This window comes from Papaver somniferum, unplaced genomic scaffold (assembly GCF_003573695.1).
Source record: "Papaver somniferum cultivar HN1 unplaced genomic scaffold, ASM357369v1 unplaced-scaffold_18, whole genome shotgun sequence".
NCBI lineage: Eukaryota > Viridiplantae > Streptophyta > Magnoliopsida > Ranunculales > Papaveraceae > Papaver > Papaver somniferum.
The window spans coordinates 7544204-7561253 of record NW_020627707.1 but is presented as its reverse complement, the minus strand read 5'-3'; the positions used below and the strand labels follow the sequence as shown (position 1 = coordinate 7561253).

The following is a 17050-nucleotide window of genomic DNA, read 5'->3' as shown; positions in this document are numbered from 1 at the left end:
TGGCATGGCGCGGAAAGGTGGTTGGCATGCCATTTGCACATGTGGCATGGCATGCCTTGGCACGGTTTGGCGTGGCCAAAACTAGGGTTTTGGGTCAAAGGTTACCATGCGTTGTCTGGCGACCTTGAACGGGTAGGATTTGCATCTAGGATTGAAGGGTGGTCGTTGATCATCGCACGCCTTCATTTTGGTAGCCGCATAGGGAAGGCCGGTATGGCATGGCGCGGCAAGGTGGTTGGCATGCCATTGGCACATGTGGCATGGCATGCCTTGGCACGGTTTGGCATGGCAAAAACTAGGGTTTTGGGCCAAAGGTTACCATGCGTTGTCTGGAGACCTTGGACGGCTAGGATTTGCATCTAGGATTGAAGGATGGTCGTTGATTGTCACACGCCTTCGTTTTGGTAGCTGCATAGGGAAGGCCGGCATGGTATGGCGCGGCAAGGTGGTTGGCATGCCATTGGCACATGTGGCATGGCATGCCTTGGCACGGTTTGGCATGGCAAAAACTAGGGTTTTGGGCCAAAGGTTACCATGCGTTGTCTGGAGACCTTGGACGGCTAGGATTTGCATCTAGGATTGAAGGGTGGTCGTTGATCGTCGCACGCCTTCTTTTCGGTAGCCGCATAGGGAAGGTCGTCATGGTATAGTAAGGCAGAATGGTGCGGACGGCTTGGCATAGTGGGGCCAAGGCAGAATGGTGCGGGCGGCTTGGCATAATGGGGCCAAGGAAGAATGGTGCGGACGGCTTGGCATAGTGGGGCCAAGGCAGAATGGTGCAGATGGCTTCGCATAGTGGGACCAAGGCAGAATGATGCGGCCGGCTTAGCATAGTGGTGCCAAGGCAGAATGGTGTGGACGGATTGGCATAGTGGGGCCAAGGCAGAATGGTGTGGATGGCTTGTCATAGTGGGGACAAGGGTTTGGACGGTTGGGCACGGTAGGGCCAAGGCAAGGTGCGGTTGGTTTGGCATAGTGGGGCCAATGGTTTGACATGCCATTGGCGCATGGTGAGGCCAGCATGGCTAGGTCCAAGGTAAGGTGCGGTTGGCTTGGCATGGTGAGGCCAAGGGTTTGGACGGCTTGGCATGGTAGGGCCAAGGAAAGGTGCGGTTGGCTTGGCATAGTGGGGCCAAGGGTCTTGCATGCCATTGGTGCATGGTGCGGCCAGCATGGTTAGGGCCAAGGGTTTGGCATGCCATTGGCGCATGGTGCGGCCAGCATGGATAGGGCCAAGGGTTTGGCATGCCATTGGTGTATGGTGCGGCCAGCATGGCTGGCATGCCTTGGCGCGGTAAACGTGGCTGGCATTGTTTTCCATTGGCACAGTGGTGCGGCTGGCATGGTTGGCATGCCTTGGCGCGAAGATGTGGCTGGCATGATTTGCCATTGGCACAATGGTGCGGCTGGCATGGTTGGCATTCCTTGGCGCAGTGATGTGGCTGGCATGGTTTTCCATTGGCGCAGTGGTGCGGCTGGCATGGTTGGCATTCCTTGGCGCGAAGATGTGGCTGGCATGGTTTGCCATTGGCACGGTGGTGCGGCTGGCATGGTTGGCATGCCTTGGCGCGGTAGCATGAGAATTAGGGTTTGGCATGGATGATGTTAGTCAATATTAAGGGTTTTGTCGTGGAACATGACCCATGTAAAAAAAAGGTACCCTGGTAATTCTTACGTAGGCATGCTGATTGATTCAATAAATGTGCTTCATAGTGACATCATGTCAGATGTACAGTTTTATGATTTTAACCCTAAGCTAAAAACCACCATCAACAGTTTGATAAAGCTGATTTTCCATATGCATAGTTGTTTCAGTCTGTAGATTCTACAAATGCAACAATTTCTTTCGTGACTATTTTACCCTCCAGTCATTCTACTGCTACAATTTCAAATGAAGTGGATATTACATTATCTGATACTCTTCATCATCCACTCAAATTTCTTCTACCAATACACCTCTCATTACTAATGATAAAAACAAAGGGAAAGCAAGGAATGTTCAAGCCAAAAGTGTATGCTTCTGAAGTGCAGATTGTTTGTGTGGACATTACAATTCCAACTTGATATTTTAAAGCTTGTAATGATCCAAAGTGGAGACCTGCAATGGATGAGGAGATCACTGCACTATTGTAGAATTGGACAAATTGATGCCTAATCATGTTTGTAAATTGCATAAGTCTCTATATGGTATGAAGCAGGCACCAAGAGCATGGTTTGCTAGACTTAGTCAGTTTCTAGTACAATGCGGTTTTCGATCTTCTAAACTGATACTTCTTTATTTTTAGAGTTACTTCTTCTGCTGCATTCTATGTTGTTGACATTTTGGTTACTGGTAGCTCACTTCAGCAATTGATCAACTTCCCACTGACTTAAGCAAAGAATTTTCAATCAAAGATCTGGGTGAACTTCATTTCTTTTTAGGAATTTATAGGCATCTAGAAATTCTGCAGGTTTCCTATTGACTAAGAGCAATATATCTCTAATTTGTTACATAAGACAAAAATGACATTTGCAAAGCCATGTTCCACTCATATTAATTCTACTCTAACTAAAAACGTGTCTTCACCATTTGAAGATCCAGTGTTATACAGAAGTGTTGTTGGTGCTCTGTAGTATGCTACCATCACTAGGCCTGGCATTACTTATGCAATAAATAGAGCTTTCCAGCATATATATGCAGTCTCTTACAAAAGATCGTTGGACTGCAGTCAAGAATATTAAGATACTTGCAAGGCACTCTAGGTTATGGACTGCAGTTCAAATACTCTAGTATTCTACAATTCCAAGCTTTTTCATATGTTGATTGGGCAGGATATTTAGCTCACAAGACATCCAAGCGGTATGGCAATTTTTATGGGACTTAACTTGATCTCTTGGTGTTCCAGAAAACAGAAAGCTATCTCCAGGTCTAGCATAGAGGCTGAGTATCGTGCTTTGGCTGATGCGCCATCTTAAGTGGTTTAGATTCAAATCTCTGGAGGTCAGGTTTATTTCCACTCAAGATCAGGTCGCAGATATTTTACTTAAAGGATTATCATCTACCAAGTTTGGCATTCTCAAACTCAGGCTTAGTGTCTCTTCTTCTCCATCGATACTACACGGGTTGGGGGTGGGTGGGTGGGTGGTGGTGGTTAGAGAATAGTATTTTGATCATGCCAAATACGTGTTGTGAAGAGTCTGTGCTTGTAAGACTGTGACAACTGACAGGTGTTAGTTAAAAGTCTACGTTAGTAACCGGTGACAACAGTCATCAAGTGAGTCGATTCTGTAAAGGTTTAAATAACATGAGATTCATCTTTCCCTATAACTGAAAATTAGCCAAGCTTCAAATCAGTGAAAAACTGAGAGATTTGGGAAGCGGCGTTCTTCTCTCTTTTACACAAGTTGAGAGCACTAAAGTCAATTCGTTGAGAAGGGGGTAGGTGTTGCGAACTCAATTGGACATCACTAATCTCTTTCCATTGTGAAATATAGTAGAGATTATGGTGCATTGGTGCAATTTTTCTCTTAGTGCTTGCCCTTTCCTAAGACCACAAAAAAGAAAAAAAAAAAGTAAGTCCATACTAGGTTGTGATGGGTAAATAATGCTTAACCTAAGAACCAAAATAATGCTTTCCTTTTGAGTAGGTGCACTAATAATTGAGAGCAATAATTTACCCAAAAAAATTAATCCAATTATGTGCACGAATAATAATCTGAATATGAAAACCACAAATGTTAGAGCTTGTAAAAAATGCTTTGTATTGTATCATAATGAGGAAAGATGCATGGAATCTCAGTCAAGGATCTTTGTTAGAGCTTTGCCTTTGCCTTATCGTCGTGCTTCTCATGTTGCTGTCGCCAAAGTGATGTCTCAGACTGAGACTGGTGAAGGCTCCAAGTCTGGTGGTTCGTCATATGGCTTAGCTTTCATGGACCACTCGAAGCCTTCTGGATTCTCGGTTTGCCTTCAGCCATCTGGGAGTATTGGTAACAAAGCTTCAACTTTCTCCCCTCTTGCTCTCTCTAATGCATTGCCTGCTTTATTTGCTTTGACTATTAGAGAGTCGTCGAACTCTCAGCCTCGTCCTGTGACCCGTTTGGCTTCTTCGACTCCTTTTGTGTCTGCTAAGACTACTTCAGCTTTTGTGTTCCCTTTTGATAACTTTTCCATTGGCAGCAATGAGAATGTTCATGACAGGAAGGGGAAAAGACCTAGGACTGTTTTTGAATAAGTATACCTAGAGGCTAGTAATCACTCTCCTCCTTCAGATGGAATGCAGTCACCTTTCTGGCCCTCACTCTCTTCAGCTCCTCCATTCTCGCCACCTCCTTCTGCTGTGTTTCAACTTAGGGAGTGTTGGTTTATCTGCTAGCCTAAGTACCTATGTGAGCAATGTTTTCTGGGACACGTCTTCCTCTTTAATATTGCATTTTGTGGTGACGACTTCTAGCTTCTCCTGTAGCACTGTTGCTGAAGTGAACTTCACCGCTGGTGTATCTCTGCCTCATCCCTTTGAGCAAGAACTGAGTGCTCCTCCTCGTTTTGATGAAACCAATGACTGCATTATTTTGGAACCATATCCTCTTGCCACTCTGCCACCGGAACCGGTAATCACCGATAAATAGTTCGAAAACGAAGTTGACATCATGATGATGGATGATGATTCTTTGGCTGATGATACCTCCTTAGCTCATGACCTTGTAAGTCACTCTTGCTTTTCTTTAACTTTCTCCTCTTTTTTGTTGTCTGTTATTTTTCTATACTGCTTGTTCTCCGTCTTTCTAGATGCTGATGCTTGCTTCTTTTTTTATCTTGCTTCGATCTTGTTTAAGTTATTGTTGTGATCAAAGATGAAGTTTTTATGTTAGAATATGAATGGCTGTTGTTCTGACAAAAAATGGAGACACTTATTTAGTTTAGTTAGAAAGTATAAACTAGATGTTGTTTGCCTGCTTGAAACTATGGTTGATACGAACATTGTTAAAAAATACACTCATCACCTGCCGTTTGATGCTTGGTCTTTCCTTCCGTCGGTTGGTAAATCGGGGGGTCTTGCTTTTGGTTACTTTGTTAAGTTGAATATAGAAGTTCTAGGTTCATCCCTTAATATGATTCATATTATGTGTCACATCACTCCTGCAATCAAAAATTGTGTTGTTTCCTTTATTTATAGGTCCTTATCAGTGTGTGGTAAAAGGAATCAATGGAACTTTTTAATTGACATGATAGTAAATAAAAATAACCCCTGGTTGCTAATTGGCGACTTTAATTTCATATTGCATAGTTCTGAAAAACAAGGTGGTAATGATGATGCTTCATTTCCTCCAATTTTTGTTAGAGAAAGTTTACTTACGATGAATATGAATGAAGTTTTTTCATATGGAAACCCGTTTACTTGGTGCAATAGAAGATATAAGAACCCATCTGAATTAATTTTTGAAAAGTTGGATCGTAGTTTTATGAATGATAAATGGATTTCGGTTCTTCCTCAAACTAGAGTCACAAATCTAGGTAGGATTTATTCTGATCACAACCCCTTATTGGTGAAATGCTTCCACTATGAGAGGAATGTTAATATCCCATACAAATTTCTTAGATGTTGGCAACTTAACCCTGATTTTAAAAAAGTTCTGGCTGATTGTTGGTCTCATGGTGTCAAAGGCTCTCCTTCCTTTGTTGTTGCAAATAAGCTTAGTCATGTGAAAAATGTTTTAATCAAATGGAATGTTAACTCCTTTGGTCACATCAAAACTACAATAGGAAAGTTAAATGCTGAAATAGAAAAATTGCAAGATTTGCCATATTCTCCTCAGATTGGTGGTTATATCTTGAACTATTCAAATCAGCTTGATTACTGGTATGAAATTGAACATTGCTTTTATAAACAAAAGTCTAGAATTAATTACTTCATGCATTGTGATAAGAATACTAGCTTCTTTCATAACACTGTTAGACTGAGGAACATGTACGATACCATTCATACAATTAGAGATGATCAAGGGAACTGGACTGATAATAAAAACCAGGTAGCGGACTTGCTTTCTAGACATTTTAAGAAGATTTATACTTCTTCCAACCATAGTGTCCAGGACATTCATGATTCCTTAAGGTTTGTCACTCCTTTGATTAATGAGGATATGAATGAAAATTTGATTGCTATTCCTTCAGTTCAAGAAATTTGGGACACTGTTAACATGATGGCTCCTTGGAGTTCTCCGGGACCGGATGGTTTTCCTCCTGGGTTCTTCAAGGATAATTGGGATACTGTTAAAGAGGATGTTGTCTCTCATGTGCAGAGTTTTTTTAGGAACAAATTCCTTCTTAAACAACTGAATTTTTCCTACATTACTTTGATCCCCAAGATAAAAAAAACCCTGCCTCTCCACATGATTTTAGACCGATTAGTCTAGAAAATTGTGTGTATAAGATTATATCTAAGATTTTGGCTAATAGGTTGAAACCTCTTCTAGATTTTCTGATCTCTCCCTTCCAATCTGCATTTGTTGCTAATAGGCAGATCCATGACAATATTGTAATCACTCATGAAATTCTGCATTCTTTTGAATCAAAAAAGAAGAAATCGAAGAATAATTATATGGCTATCAAGCTTGATCTCTCTAAATCCTTGTTAGAGTGGTCTTTTATCATTGTTGTTTTTAAAAATTTGGGTTTCTCTGATGATTGGTGCCAGTTAGTCTTTCTGTGTATCAACACCGTATCTTATTATGTTTTGGTCAATGGTTCACCAAGTGAGTCTTTTTTGCCTTCTCGGGGAATACGGCAAGGTGACTGTCTTTCTCTGTATATTTTCATTCTTTGTATGGAGGTTTTATCTCAACTTCTCTCTAAAGCTGAGGATGAAAATCTGATTCAGGGTTTTAGATTTAGGCAAAATAGTCCCTTTATTTCTCACCTTTTTTTTTGCAGACGATTGCATGTTGTTTTATAAAGCCGCTATCACTTATGCGAAGAATATCATAAAGGTTATTAATGTGTTTGAAAAGGCGTCAGGTCAGGCAATTAACTTTGATAAATCTGGGTTTATTACTAGTGGGAATATGCATCATAGACACATCAAGATTTTATCTAAGGCCCTTAACATGAAGTTTCTCAGTAGTTCTGAAAAATACTTAGGCACGCCTTTGTTTATTGGTGAGGATAAAACTAAGTCTTTTAGTTTTCTCATTGATAATTTCTATGCCAGATTAAATTCTTCGAAAAAATCCAATTTGAACATAGCTGGTAGAACTGTGGTTACAAAGCATGTACTTTCTATTTTGTCTCTTTATCATATGGCATGTTTTCCTCTTCCTAAAACAGTTACTAGTAAAATTGATTCGATTCAACGCACTTTTTGGTGGGCTAAAAAGAATCTTAAGCATGATGCATACTTTCGCTCTTGGGGTGATATAGGGAAATCTAAACTTAATGGAGGTCTGGGTCTTAGGAATTCCTTTGCTACTAATAGGGTTTTCAATTACAAACTGGGATGGAGAATTTTGAAGAATCAGGGTAGTTTACTTACTAGATTTCTCAAGGATAAATACTTCCCTAACCAGAATCTTCTAGAAATTGATAAGGATGCAGATTCCGCTTCGTGGATGTGGAAAGGCATTATTAAGGGGTTGAGATTTATCAAGGCTAACTCAGTGGTTTAAATAAATAATAGGGTGCTTACTCCCATTTGGAATGATTCATGGAGTCCAGGGATTGTTCTTCCTCCCTCTCCCATGAATACTGCGTGTAATGAATTTGTTTATGTGTCTGAGCTTATTGACTATAATCATAACTGTTGGAATGTACCTCTTCTGAACCTCTTATTCTCCCCAGATGAGGTTATTAGAATTAAGTCTATTAGATTGAATTTGTCTCAGTCGTACTCGCTTATGTGGGCTCATACTAGGAATGGTAAGTTCACCATCAAAACTGCTTATAGAATTTATATGAATGATATTCCTTCTCCTGAAGACTTCACTTTCTGGAGGAAAGTTTGGGATATTGATTGTCTGCCGAAAGTTAAGTTTTTTATGTAGAAAATGTTTGCTCATATGCTCCCAGTTAATTCCATTATGCATCTTTACAATCCTCATGTGGATGTTCTCTGCTCTTTCTGTAATGCTCATGATGAAACTGTGATGCATCTTTTTGTTAACTTCCCTGTAGTGTTGCGTATTTGGTTCAGTCTTTCCCTTCAGCATTTGATATCTACTGATTTGGATTGGGTTGATGATATTTTCTTATATTGGCATGAATCAAGCCTGGGTGCTTCTCCTTTTAAAGTTGGTTGGCCTAGTGTAGGTGCTATTGTTATGTGGTCTATATGGAAGCTGCGGTGTGATGTAGTTTTCAAGAGTGCTTCTCTGGATATGAACAGGATCATTGTTGATATCAAGAGAATGTTAAATTCTTACATTGCTCCAAGGATTACTGTTATGAATCTTGCACACAATGTCAAAATTCCTCAGTCTGAAGTGGAGAACTTTATGTTTGTAGATGGCTCTTTCAAGGATTTTAATTTTGGAATTGGTGTTATTTGGTGTGATGCTGCAGGGAATGTAAGAAAGGTGTGCTCGGACTTTGCGTTGATTCAAGATACAGTGGGAGCTGAAGCTGCTGCTCTTAGTTTTGCCATCTCTTGGGAAGAAGAGATGAATCTTCCCAAAGTGGTGTTTGTTAGTGATTGTCTCCAACTGGTGCATTTTGTGAATGGCTGCAACATCTTTGTGGGCTGGAGAAGCCAAGACCTCTTGGAGCAATGTCGGAGTTCTATTTCTAGTTATGTTTCCTTTAATGTTATGTATATAAAGCTGTTAAATAACCCCTTAGCGGACCGTCTTGCACGACGGGCTAGGAAAAACAATTTTAAGGATTTATGGTTTTCTCTTCCAAATTTTCTTGATGGTGTGTTCAGGAAGATAAACCTTAGTGTAATTTGTAACTCTCTTGTTTCTTAATGAAGGGTGGTGTTTCTTACCAAAAAAAAAAAATGAAAACCACAAATTTTAGACTTTTGTGCAGAAGTCTCTTTCATGTATCCGATCATAAAAACAAAATCTTATTGGAACGTTCATAATTGTACTCGCTCAATAATATGATGGATGTATATATAAATATGAGTGATGGAGGTAAGATATTTCATTATCTGTGCACAACACATTCTATGAATCTGAGTGAACCTAATCTGAGTGAATTAGGGTTTTCAAAATTAATTAGAAATTCAAATAGGGATGGATGTTGAGAAATTAAAGGATGGGTTTGCATGATTTGAAGACCTGAATTAAGATTTGAACTCGAGCAAGGGAAAAGAGGATTTAAGGTTGTATTTTAAGGTTTCTGAGAATTAGTGATGGTGATGAAGAATTTTTTAGGTGTTGGTTGAATTGAAATGAGAAATTGTTGATGGTCTTGAGATGGGTAGCTGAATCGAATCAAAGTGAAGCAGCAATTGATATCAATTGCTTGAGTGGAACTAATTTGAGGTAATGGTTTTTCTTGGTTAACTGAGTAAAGTTATATATATTCAGTTCTGAGTTTACATGAATTGTTAATGGAGTTGTAGTTGTAGTTAAGTTTGTGATTGAATTCAAGGGATTGGTACATATTGGAGATGGAACAAGAATTGAGTTTTGAAATTTGGTTTGCATCAACAGTTGAGAGTAAGGGCTTGATAGTGTTAGTCAGCTGCACTGAAATGGCAATGAGTTGCAGGTGGGCGTTTACAAGATATGAATATATTGTTATTGCAATAATGGAAATGATTGAGACTAAGAGAGTGATACAGAGACTGTAATGGAGATGCAAGCTGAGATGATATTGAGACATGAGCCAGTTCTGCTGGTGTTGGTTTTGTTTGTGAGATGATGGGACTATACTGGGTTGCAGATGAAGTTAATTGTGCTGGTAAGAACTCGATTTGAATGTGTAGAGGGTCATTTAGTAAGCAAATATAATATTGCAGTTAAGAGTGGACTGATTGTTTTAGAAGCGTAAGATGAACTTAGTAATAGTACTATAATGGTGGTGCTGCTAATGCAGGAAAGAGGTCTGAGCATTCAGTAGTAGACCAGAAGGTAGTTCAGCTCAAATTGGTGAACATGTGTAACTTATTTGTTTTACTGCCGAACTAAATTTGAATAGGTTTTCAAATCTGAAACAAATACTAAAGTTAGTATTACACATGGTAAAACACTGTCTTTGGGGTTTATCTACTGGCTAAGCATGTTATTCAGTATATCCTGCAATGAATACGTCGTTGGGATTTGCAGAAACGGTAAAGTTTTCATTTTTTTTACTTATTATACTTGCAAGGCAACTTAAACCTTAATTTTTTGAAGCTTGGTAGATTGGTTCAAATTTTAGATTCTCTAACTAAATATGCAATCATATTTCGCTTGGTAACTATATTAAAATTGACAATATTGGAAAGCCTGAAGGGCAGTTAATTGCTGAAACATGAATTGGTTTTAGTGTTTTACTAATATTTTATTGACTGAGCTGCATAAGTTGAGCAATATGGCTCAGTTACTCAATGTTAAAACCATTTTCTTATTGAAACGGGGTTGTTCTACTTTAAGGCTTCTTGCTGCCACTGCTGTGCGAAGGTTACAGCCGGATAATGAAGGTAACTTTAAACTTGTCATGTGATCATAGTGTGTTTATGATGGTCATGTAACTATCAAATTAAATATACAGACTCAAATGGAAAGACAGAAACTGAAAAATCAAAGAAGGATTGTCTCATGCCAGATCTGTGTGTCATATGCTTGGAACAGGAGTACAATGTTGTTTTTGTTCCGTAAGCACCTTATCATGCTTTCCCACTATCTAGCTACTGGCTTGCTTAATCTGTATCTCATGTTACATTACCCCTTATTGCTGATCAATATATTTTCTAGTCAGAATATATCCGTTGGGTGAGATGCAAGGGTCTTATACATATGTGAGTTAACCGTGGCAATGTAATTAATCGTCAACACCACTCGGCTTTCTTGAACTTGTTTACCCTCTTGGGTGACTTAAACCATGCTATCCAAGTTGTGGCATCTCTTTTGAGAAAGACTTTAACCTAGCATTATTGACCCACCTCTACAATTGGAGGATTTAAGTCTTCTGATAGGGATCTCTTAGGCAACTCCATATTTCGATTAATACCTGAATGAGTTTCCTGATGCATTGGTAGATGTCACTATAGCCATAGGTTTGAGTCATTTAGTTCTTCGTTTATTCTTACAAGTTCTTATACTGCTATTCTGAATGAAATATTTCTTTTTAGAAAGTCAAAAATATGAACTTATTCATGGAGATGTATTCATAAAATTTCAGGTGTGGTCATATGTGCTGCTGTACAACATGCTATCTCGCATAACCAGTTGCCCACTCGGCTGGGTATCAAACAGGTGGTAAGAACTTTCCGCCATTAATAGAAGCTTGGAGGATTCAGACCGACCAGGCCACATGGCAAGGGACAAGAAGTTGAGTTCCTTGATGTTGTATTACTTTTTACAAGTTCCGGTGAATTTTCCAAAATAAATTCAGTGATCCAAAACAAAAATTGCTATAGAGGTTAATTTGGTTCTTTAGTTGGAAATACCATATGTACATGTTTTCCTTGTAAAATTGGAATTGCTCAACTTAGGAGTGGTTCCTACTGTCAAGCTGTCTATCTATCTATTTCATATTGATGATTGTTATTCCCTTTGTCTTTGCATCTCTCTGTGGTTGATATTATTTTTGGCACTGCAATTCGAATATATGTGTGTGCAAATTAACAATGCCTTCACTAATTCTGAATCACCATCTCTTTCAATTTTTCAAAGTTGTTTTCTTTTGGATATCACAAAACGAATGAGGGGCATAGAATTGATCAATAATATGAAACAAATACTAAAGTGTGTAATTCTTGCGAATTGTTTGCTTGAGAGAGTTGCAGGAAACTTCTAGAAATGTTAGTGATTATGAACGTGTAATTTTTTTTTTCTTTACAAATCTGAATCTGCATTCACGTAGGGGTGTCATTTCGTCACGTAGTGGTGTCATTTCGTCAAGCTCTTCGGTCGGCCCTTCTACCGTGGTAACGGTTGTACTAGTATAATGGTGCAGGCAATCTGTCATCCATGCGAGGAAAAGAGAGAATCCTGCATAAATTGTGAACAAACAACTAGTAAGCAAATAAATTCAAAGATGAACGTTCAGAGAAATTAAGAATCACTCCACCATATGGGAGTCAGTACGAGTTTGATTGGGTCCAAGAATTTGGAATCCGTCCACATTCAAAACTCTCAAGAAATAGAAACCAGACTAGATTGACAAACACTTCCGTAGCAAACTTGGAATACCAATTCATCTAAGTTAACAATGATTGACATGACAAGTCACACACTGGAAGCTGGCCACATAGTGAGCCAATCTTAGACTAGACTTTCATGAAAAGAGCAGCAAAAACGTCATTATGCATGGCTGGTAACATGTACAAATATATAACAGTACAGTACAACAATGTACAATTGTCAATAGCAGGGATCTAGTCATCAAAGGGATATGGTTATCATTTTTCTTTCGAGGCAGTTGAATTGATAGTAAAGCAAGAATATGTTCATAAGCAAGTTCATCCGGGAACACCATACAAAAATAAAAAATCATATCAACCATGACATATATCATCACCACAGTTTATCCTAGATGTTGGTGGTCTAGACTCATAACGATCTAATTCTGATATTCGACCACATCTAAACAATATATATACTTCAACCATGTTAGTTTAACCACGGAAAACTTCCCCTAGTACAACTACTGATACAAGCCAACCAGAAAAGAAGGATAATGCTGTGCACAACGGTCATAGGCTTACTCAGCTCATTGCGCATTGGCTTTAATTTACACGCATAGTATCACAATCGCAGCTAGCATGCTAGATCGAACCCATTTTTATCCTAGTATAATCTAATCCAAGTAATACCATTATGTTGACCTTGGGGTAGTGAGGGCAATTGCCCCATATCCTAAACTGGATCAATTTGACTCCAACTTATATCAAATATTGAGTCAGATGACTCAAATCCAGGTTTTAGAAAAGAACCCAAGTGATAATCTAATCCAACTAACAGGATTGAGGGAAATTGCCTCCCATAACCAAACCTAGATCAACTGAGCTCCAAATTATATCAAAATTTGAATCAAACTTAGGGTTTTAAAAAGAACCCAAGAACTAATACAATGAACTCTTGTACCATCGGGATTTGGGGGCAATTTCCCCAAACACAATGTATGCTAGATCAGTTCTACTCCAAATTATATCAAATTGAATCAAACATAGGGTTCTCAAATGAACCCATTATACAGAAAGTGATAAAGATGATATACCTTGAACTTGGCTTGTTTAAGTATTGGAGCATCACCAGTTGCCCTGAGATGAACTACAACTGAAGGAAAAAAAACTGAAAATTGACATTAAAAATCAATCGAAATATGAGAAAGAGCCACGAAAGATTTTCGATCGAATTCATGGAATTTGAGGAGAAATTAAATTGAAAGAGGAATAAAAAACCTAAATCTTCTGATGATGGTAAATACGATGGACGTGATGATGATGGTGGAGAATCTGGCACCGATGTGGATGTTGATGGTGGTGGAGATGATGGTGGTGGACTGAAACTTGCGAGAATAAGAGGGGAGCAGTTGGAAAAAATCGACGGAGAAGGAAGAAGAAGGGAAAAAAAAAAAAAAAAAAATTGAGGTAGCCGGAGTCGATCCTGCAACCTTTATGTCACTTTCACATAGGGCTGCACATGTGCGGGTATGGGCGGGTATAAGCTAAAACCAACCTCGCACCCACATACTGCGGTTTTTTTTATCATAACCAACCCCGCACCCACAAACAGCGGGCGGGTTTTGTTACCCGCCCGCTACGGGTTGGGCGGGTATGGGTTTAAACGGGTTTAAACCCGCTTTATATTCAAGTATTTAGAGTAACTTCTATTCTCCTTGATTAAGTGAGAAAAAAAAACCAAAACCCCCAAAATATTCATATCTAGGAAGTTCACAGATGAAGATTAAGTGTTGAATCTGTTGATTTTTCGATTGTTGTCGATTTCTGGTGAAGATTCGAAGTTGTTGTTGTCGATTTCTGGTGAAGATTTCTGGTAATTGTCGTTCGTAGGTGAAGAAGAAGAACTGAGGAGGAAGAAGAGGAGAGGCCGAACAGAAAGAAGAGTGTAGAAAGTGAATGAGGGTTATCAGTTATCCTATCTACTAGTATTAGGGTTTCATAATGGACGACTAGGATTAGTTTTATCTAATGGTATATAATCTGCGGGTTTTTTGGGCGGGTATGGGCGGGTATTAGCTTAAACCAACCTCGCACCCACAGACAACGGGTTTTCTTTTTCATAACCAACCCCGCACCCACAACGGGAGGGTATGGATTAAAAACCCACGGACTTAGCGGGTACGGGTGGGTTTGGGTATCGTGGGCGGGTCTTGTGCAGCCCTACTTTCACATGTTTTCTTTCTTTCAAAAGGGTATTATTGGTTTTTCATCCCTAATCATTTTCAATCTTTTTGTGTCAATTGATGACTTAGATTTTACAAAAAAAGTGACCATATAAGGTCCTCCCTCGCTTCGCTCGGTCGGGCCAATTAATTCCAAAACCCTTATCGAAATTCTTTAATCATGCCAGTAAAAGAAACCTAAAAAGACTAGGTTCTCAATGGATTAATCAATTTAGATGTTTAGATCTAGTATTTTTGTTGAGAATTTGAGATGAAATAGAAGTCTGAAGGCTCTTTTTCTCCTATAGCAGATGATTTCGAGTCTTCGATCTAACCTAATTCATGATATCTATGACTTTTGAGTTTGGAATTTTTCCCTGAGAAAGAAGAAGGTGAGACTGGAAAAAGAAGTGGAAAAGAGGAATTGTTCTTTTTAGTTTTACATGACGTGTTTTGTTGATTTTGTTTATTAGGTGCCACATGGACTATCACCTCATCAGGGAGGAGAATAGGGAGGTGAAGGGGGAGGTGTATAACACTGCCCAGAAAGATGAATATTCTTTTATAAGGAACAAGGAAAGAGGAAGAAAATGGAGTAATGCTACGTTGATCGGGGCTGGGTACCGGAAGAAATCTCGTGTCTCACAACTGGAGTTTGCAGGGGGTGGATTTACGGGTCCCACAATGGATTCCCCATTTTATGCGTCTTGCGGTAGTATTCACGAGATTCATGCCCCGATGAATGTAGCATTGTTGAAGAAGATGCACGGATAGAACTACAACACTAATACCAAGACCAAGAGGACTACAAACTACAAGCCAGTCCAAAACACAGATCCACTTTTCAAAGGGAATTAAAAAAAGATAAAACAAACTAGCCCAACCAGGAAAGCACCTCGTGGAATAAGGAAAATGCCAGAGAACACGCTATATATCCTCGTTGCTTTCACGCGCTCCGAAGTGGCAAATAGACGTGGCAGATAGATGTGGACTTCTAGTATCACACCTCACCGGTCTAGGAAAGAGAACATCCCATTTTTTCTTCTTCTTTCTCCTAAAGATGAAAATAAATATTATAGATTCAAATAAGCTTCTAGCCATTTATAGCCGAAACTTTTGTTCGATTTGAGAATTCAAACATGATAGGTTTTGGTTTTAGGGATATTGTTATCGTTGGGTTTCTTGAAAAATTACGGAAAAAAAACACCAAACAGATATATATTTAGAGCAATTCCTATGGGAATGAACAAACCAACCTTTTTGTTCAGCCAGGTGGATAGCCAAACTGGCTTTTCCACCAAGGTAAAGCACTCGGCGTGTGATAACTAAACGCGCGAGCGTAGGAAACACGCTAGCGTACGTAGATAAAGCGCCAGCATTGGAAAGAAAAACTCTGGCGCTCAAAGCTTCAACGCGGCGCTACAAACGCCACCGGATATTTTTTTAAAATTCAATATTCACTTTTTACTTCTATAAATTACCATTGATTTCAAACAATTCACTAACACCAAAATTCACTTGAATTTTCTCTTCTAAAATCTATTTCTCAATGACTGAAAAGGCGATCACACTTTTTTGCGATGCAAAACTTGAAGCTGTTGTTTCTAAGATATGTAGGAATATTAAAAAGATTGAAAATTGTAAGAGGGAAGTGCAAGTTTTTTAAGTTGATCCAAGAAAATGTTCCGCTAAAAGGAAAAGAAGAGCTCAAGTTTTGAAAGTTAACAACAAAAAATTCAAAAACAAAGGAGAAACTGTCAAAGAGCGCGTTGAATGGAAGATACGTCAAATGAAGATAAACAGGAGGCCAAAACTTGTACTCGATTTTTATTGAAGTTGTTTAAGATTAAGTTTATTGCCTAAGTTTATATCTTATAAAAGAATTGGCATCAATGAATGAAAACAGATTTCCACTAAGATTAAGCGAAATTTATTACAATTTAAACTTGCAAATAATATGAAACTACATCAAATCCAGCGACATTCTCTTTGTAGAGTTCATAACATTCAAAATGCTTAAACTCTCTTCCGCTTTCTTCAGTAAATTTGGTCTAAGCGATGGTTTTCTTTAAAACATATAAACAACAAGTTCAGATATTTATGATGCAGTTGAGTCCATGAGTCCAAAGGTAAGATACTCACCAGTTCTTCGTTGGAAAGTCCAGAATTGCTAGGTGAACCATCCATAAAACTTCCGTATAATATTTTACTTCCTTAGTTATGAATGCAATTCTTAGTTCTAGGCTCTTACTGTTTCTTATGGTTTTGTTCCGCGATGCTACAAAATGTCCCAATACTCTTTCCCACAAATTGTCATTGTTCATTGGTCTCATCATACGATGTAACCAACATCGAACAAGATAAACATCTTCTTCCATTGTAAATACCGAGACCGACATTCGAGTGCACTAACGATGTGCTTGAGATGAACCATCTTTTAGAATTCTGAAACACGCTTCATAACGAAAAGGCTTACCATGAGCTTCCTCCCAATTATCAAGAGTTGTTTGGATCACTTCATCTTCAGTTACACCGACGAAATTTTCTCGATCAATTTCCATTACCAGAGCAAGAAAT

At 38.9% G+C, this 17050-nt stretch overlaps 2 protein-coding genes and 1 long non-coding RNA gene across 4 annotated transcripts; 2 read left to right on the top strand and 1 right to left on the bottom strand.

The window, feature by feature from the left end:
* Positions 1-4256: 4256 nt before the first annotated feature.
* LOC113337993 lies at positions 4257-7641 on the top strand. Its single transcript, XM_026583520.1, has 5 exons — positions 4257-4342; positions 4446-4590; positions 5157-5173; positions 5268-6280; positions 6911-7641. Exons 1-5 carry the CDS (start codon positions 4257-4259, stop codon positions 7639-7641), a joined length of 1992 nt encoding a protein of 663 aa, XP_026439305.1.
* Positions 7642-8901: 1260 nt separating this feature from the next.
* On the top strand, positions 8902-11727 carry LOC113338045 (E3 ubiquitin-protein ligase SP1-like). Of its 2 annotated transcripts, XM_026583566.1 has the most exons (4): positions 8902-10253; positions 10558-10604; positions 10676-10778; positions 11306-11727. In XM_026583566.1, exons 1-4 carry the CDS (start codon positions 10202-10204, stop codon positions 11401-11403), a joined length of 300 nt encoding a protein of 99 aa, XP_026439351.1. In that variant the 5' UTR covers positions 8902-10201; the 3' UTR covers positions 11404-11727. The 2 variants fall into 2 exon arrangements, with proteins under 2 accessions (XP_026439351.1, XP_026439352.1); XM_026583567.1 differs by having other exon boundaries at positions 8902-10604.
* An 87-nt stretch (positions 11728-11814) lies between these two features.
* Positions 11815-13684, bottom strand: LOC113338047. Its single transcript, XR_003354552.1, has 2 exons — positions 13346-13684; positions 11815-12117 (listed from the first exon to the last, which is right to left on the bottom strand). It is a non-coding gene; the product is annotated as an uncharacterized LOC113338047 (long non-coding RNA).
* Positions 13685-17050: the final 3366 nt, after the last annotated feature.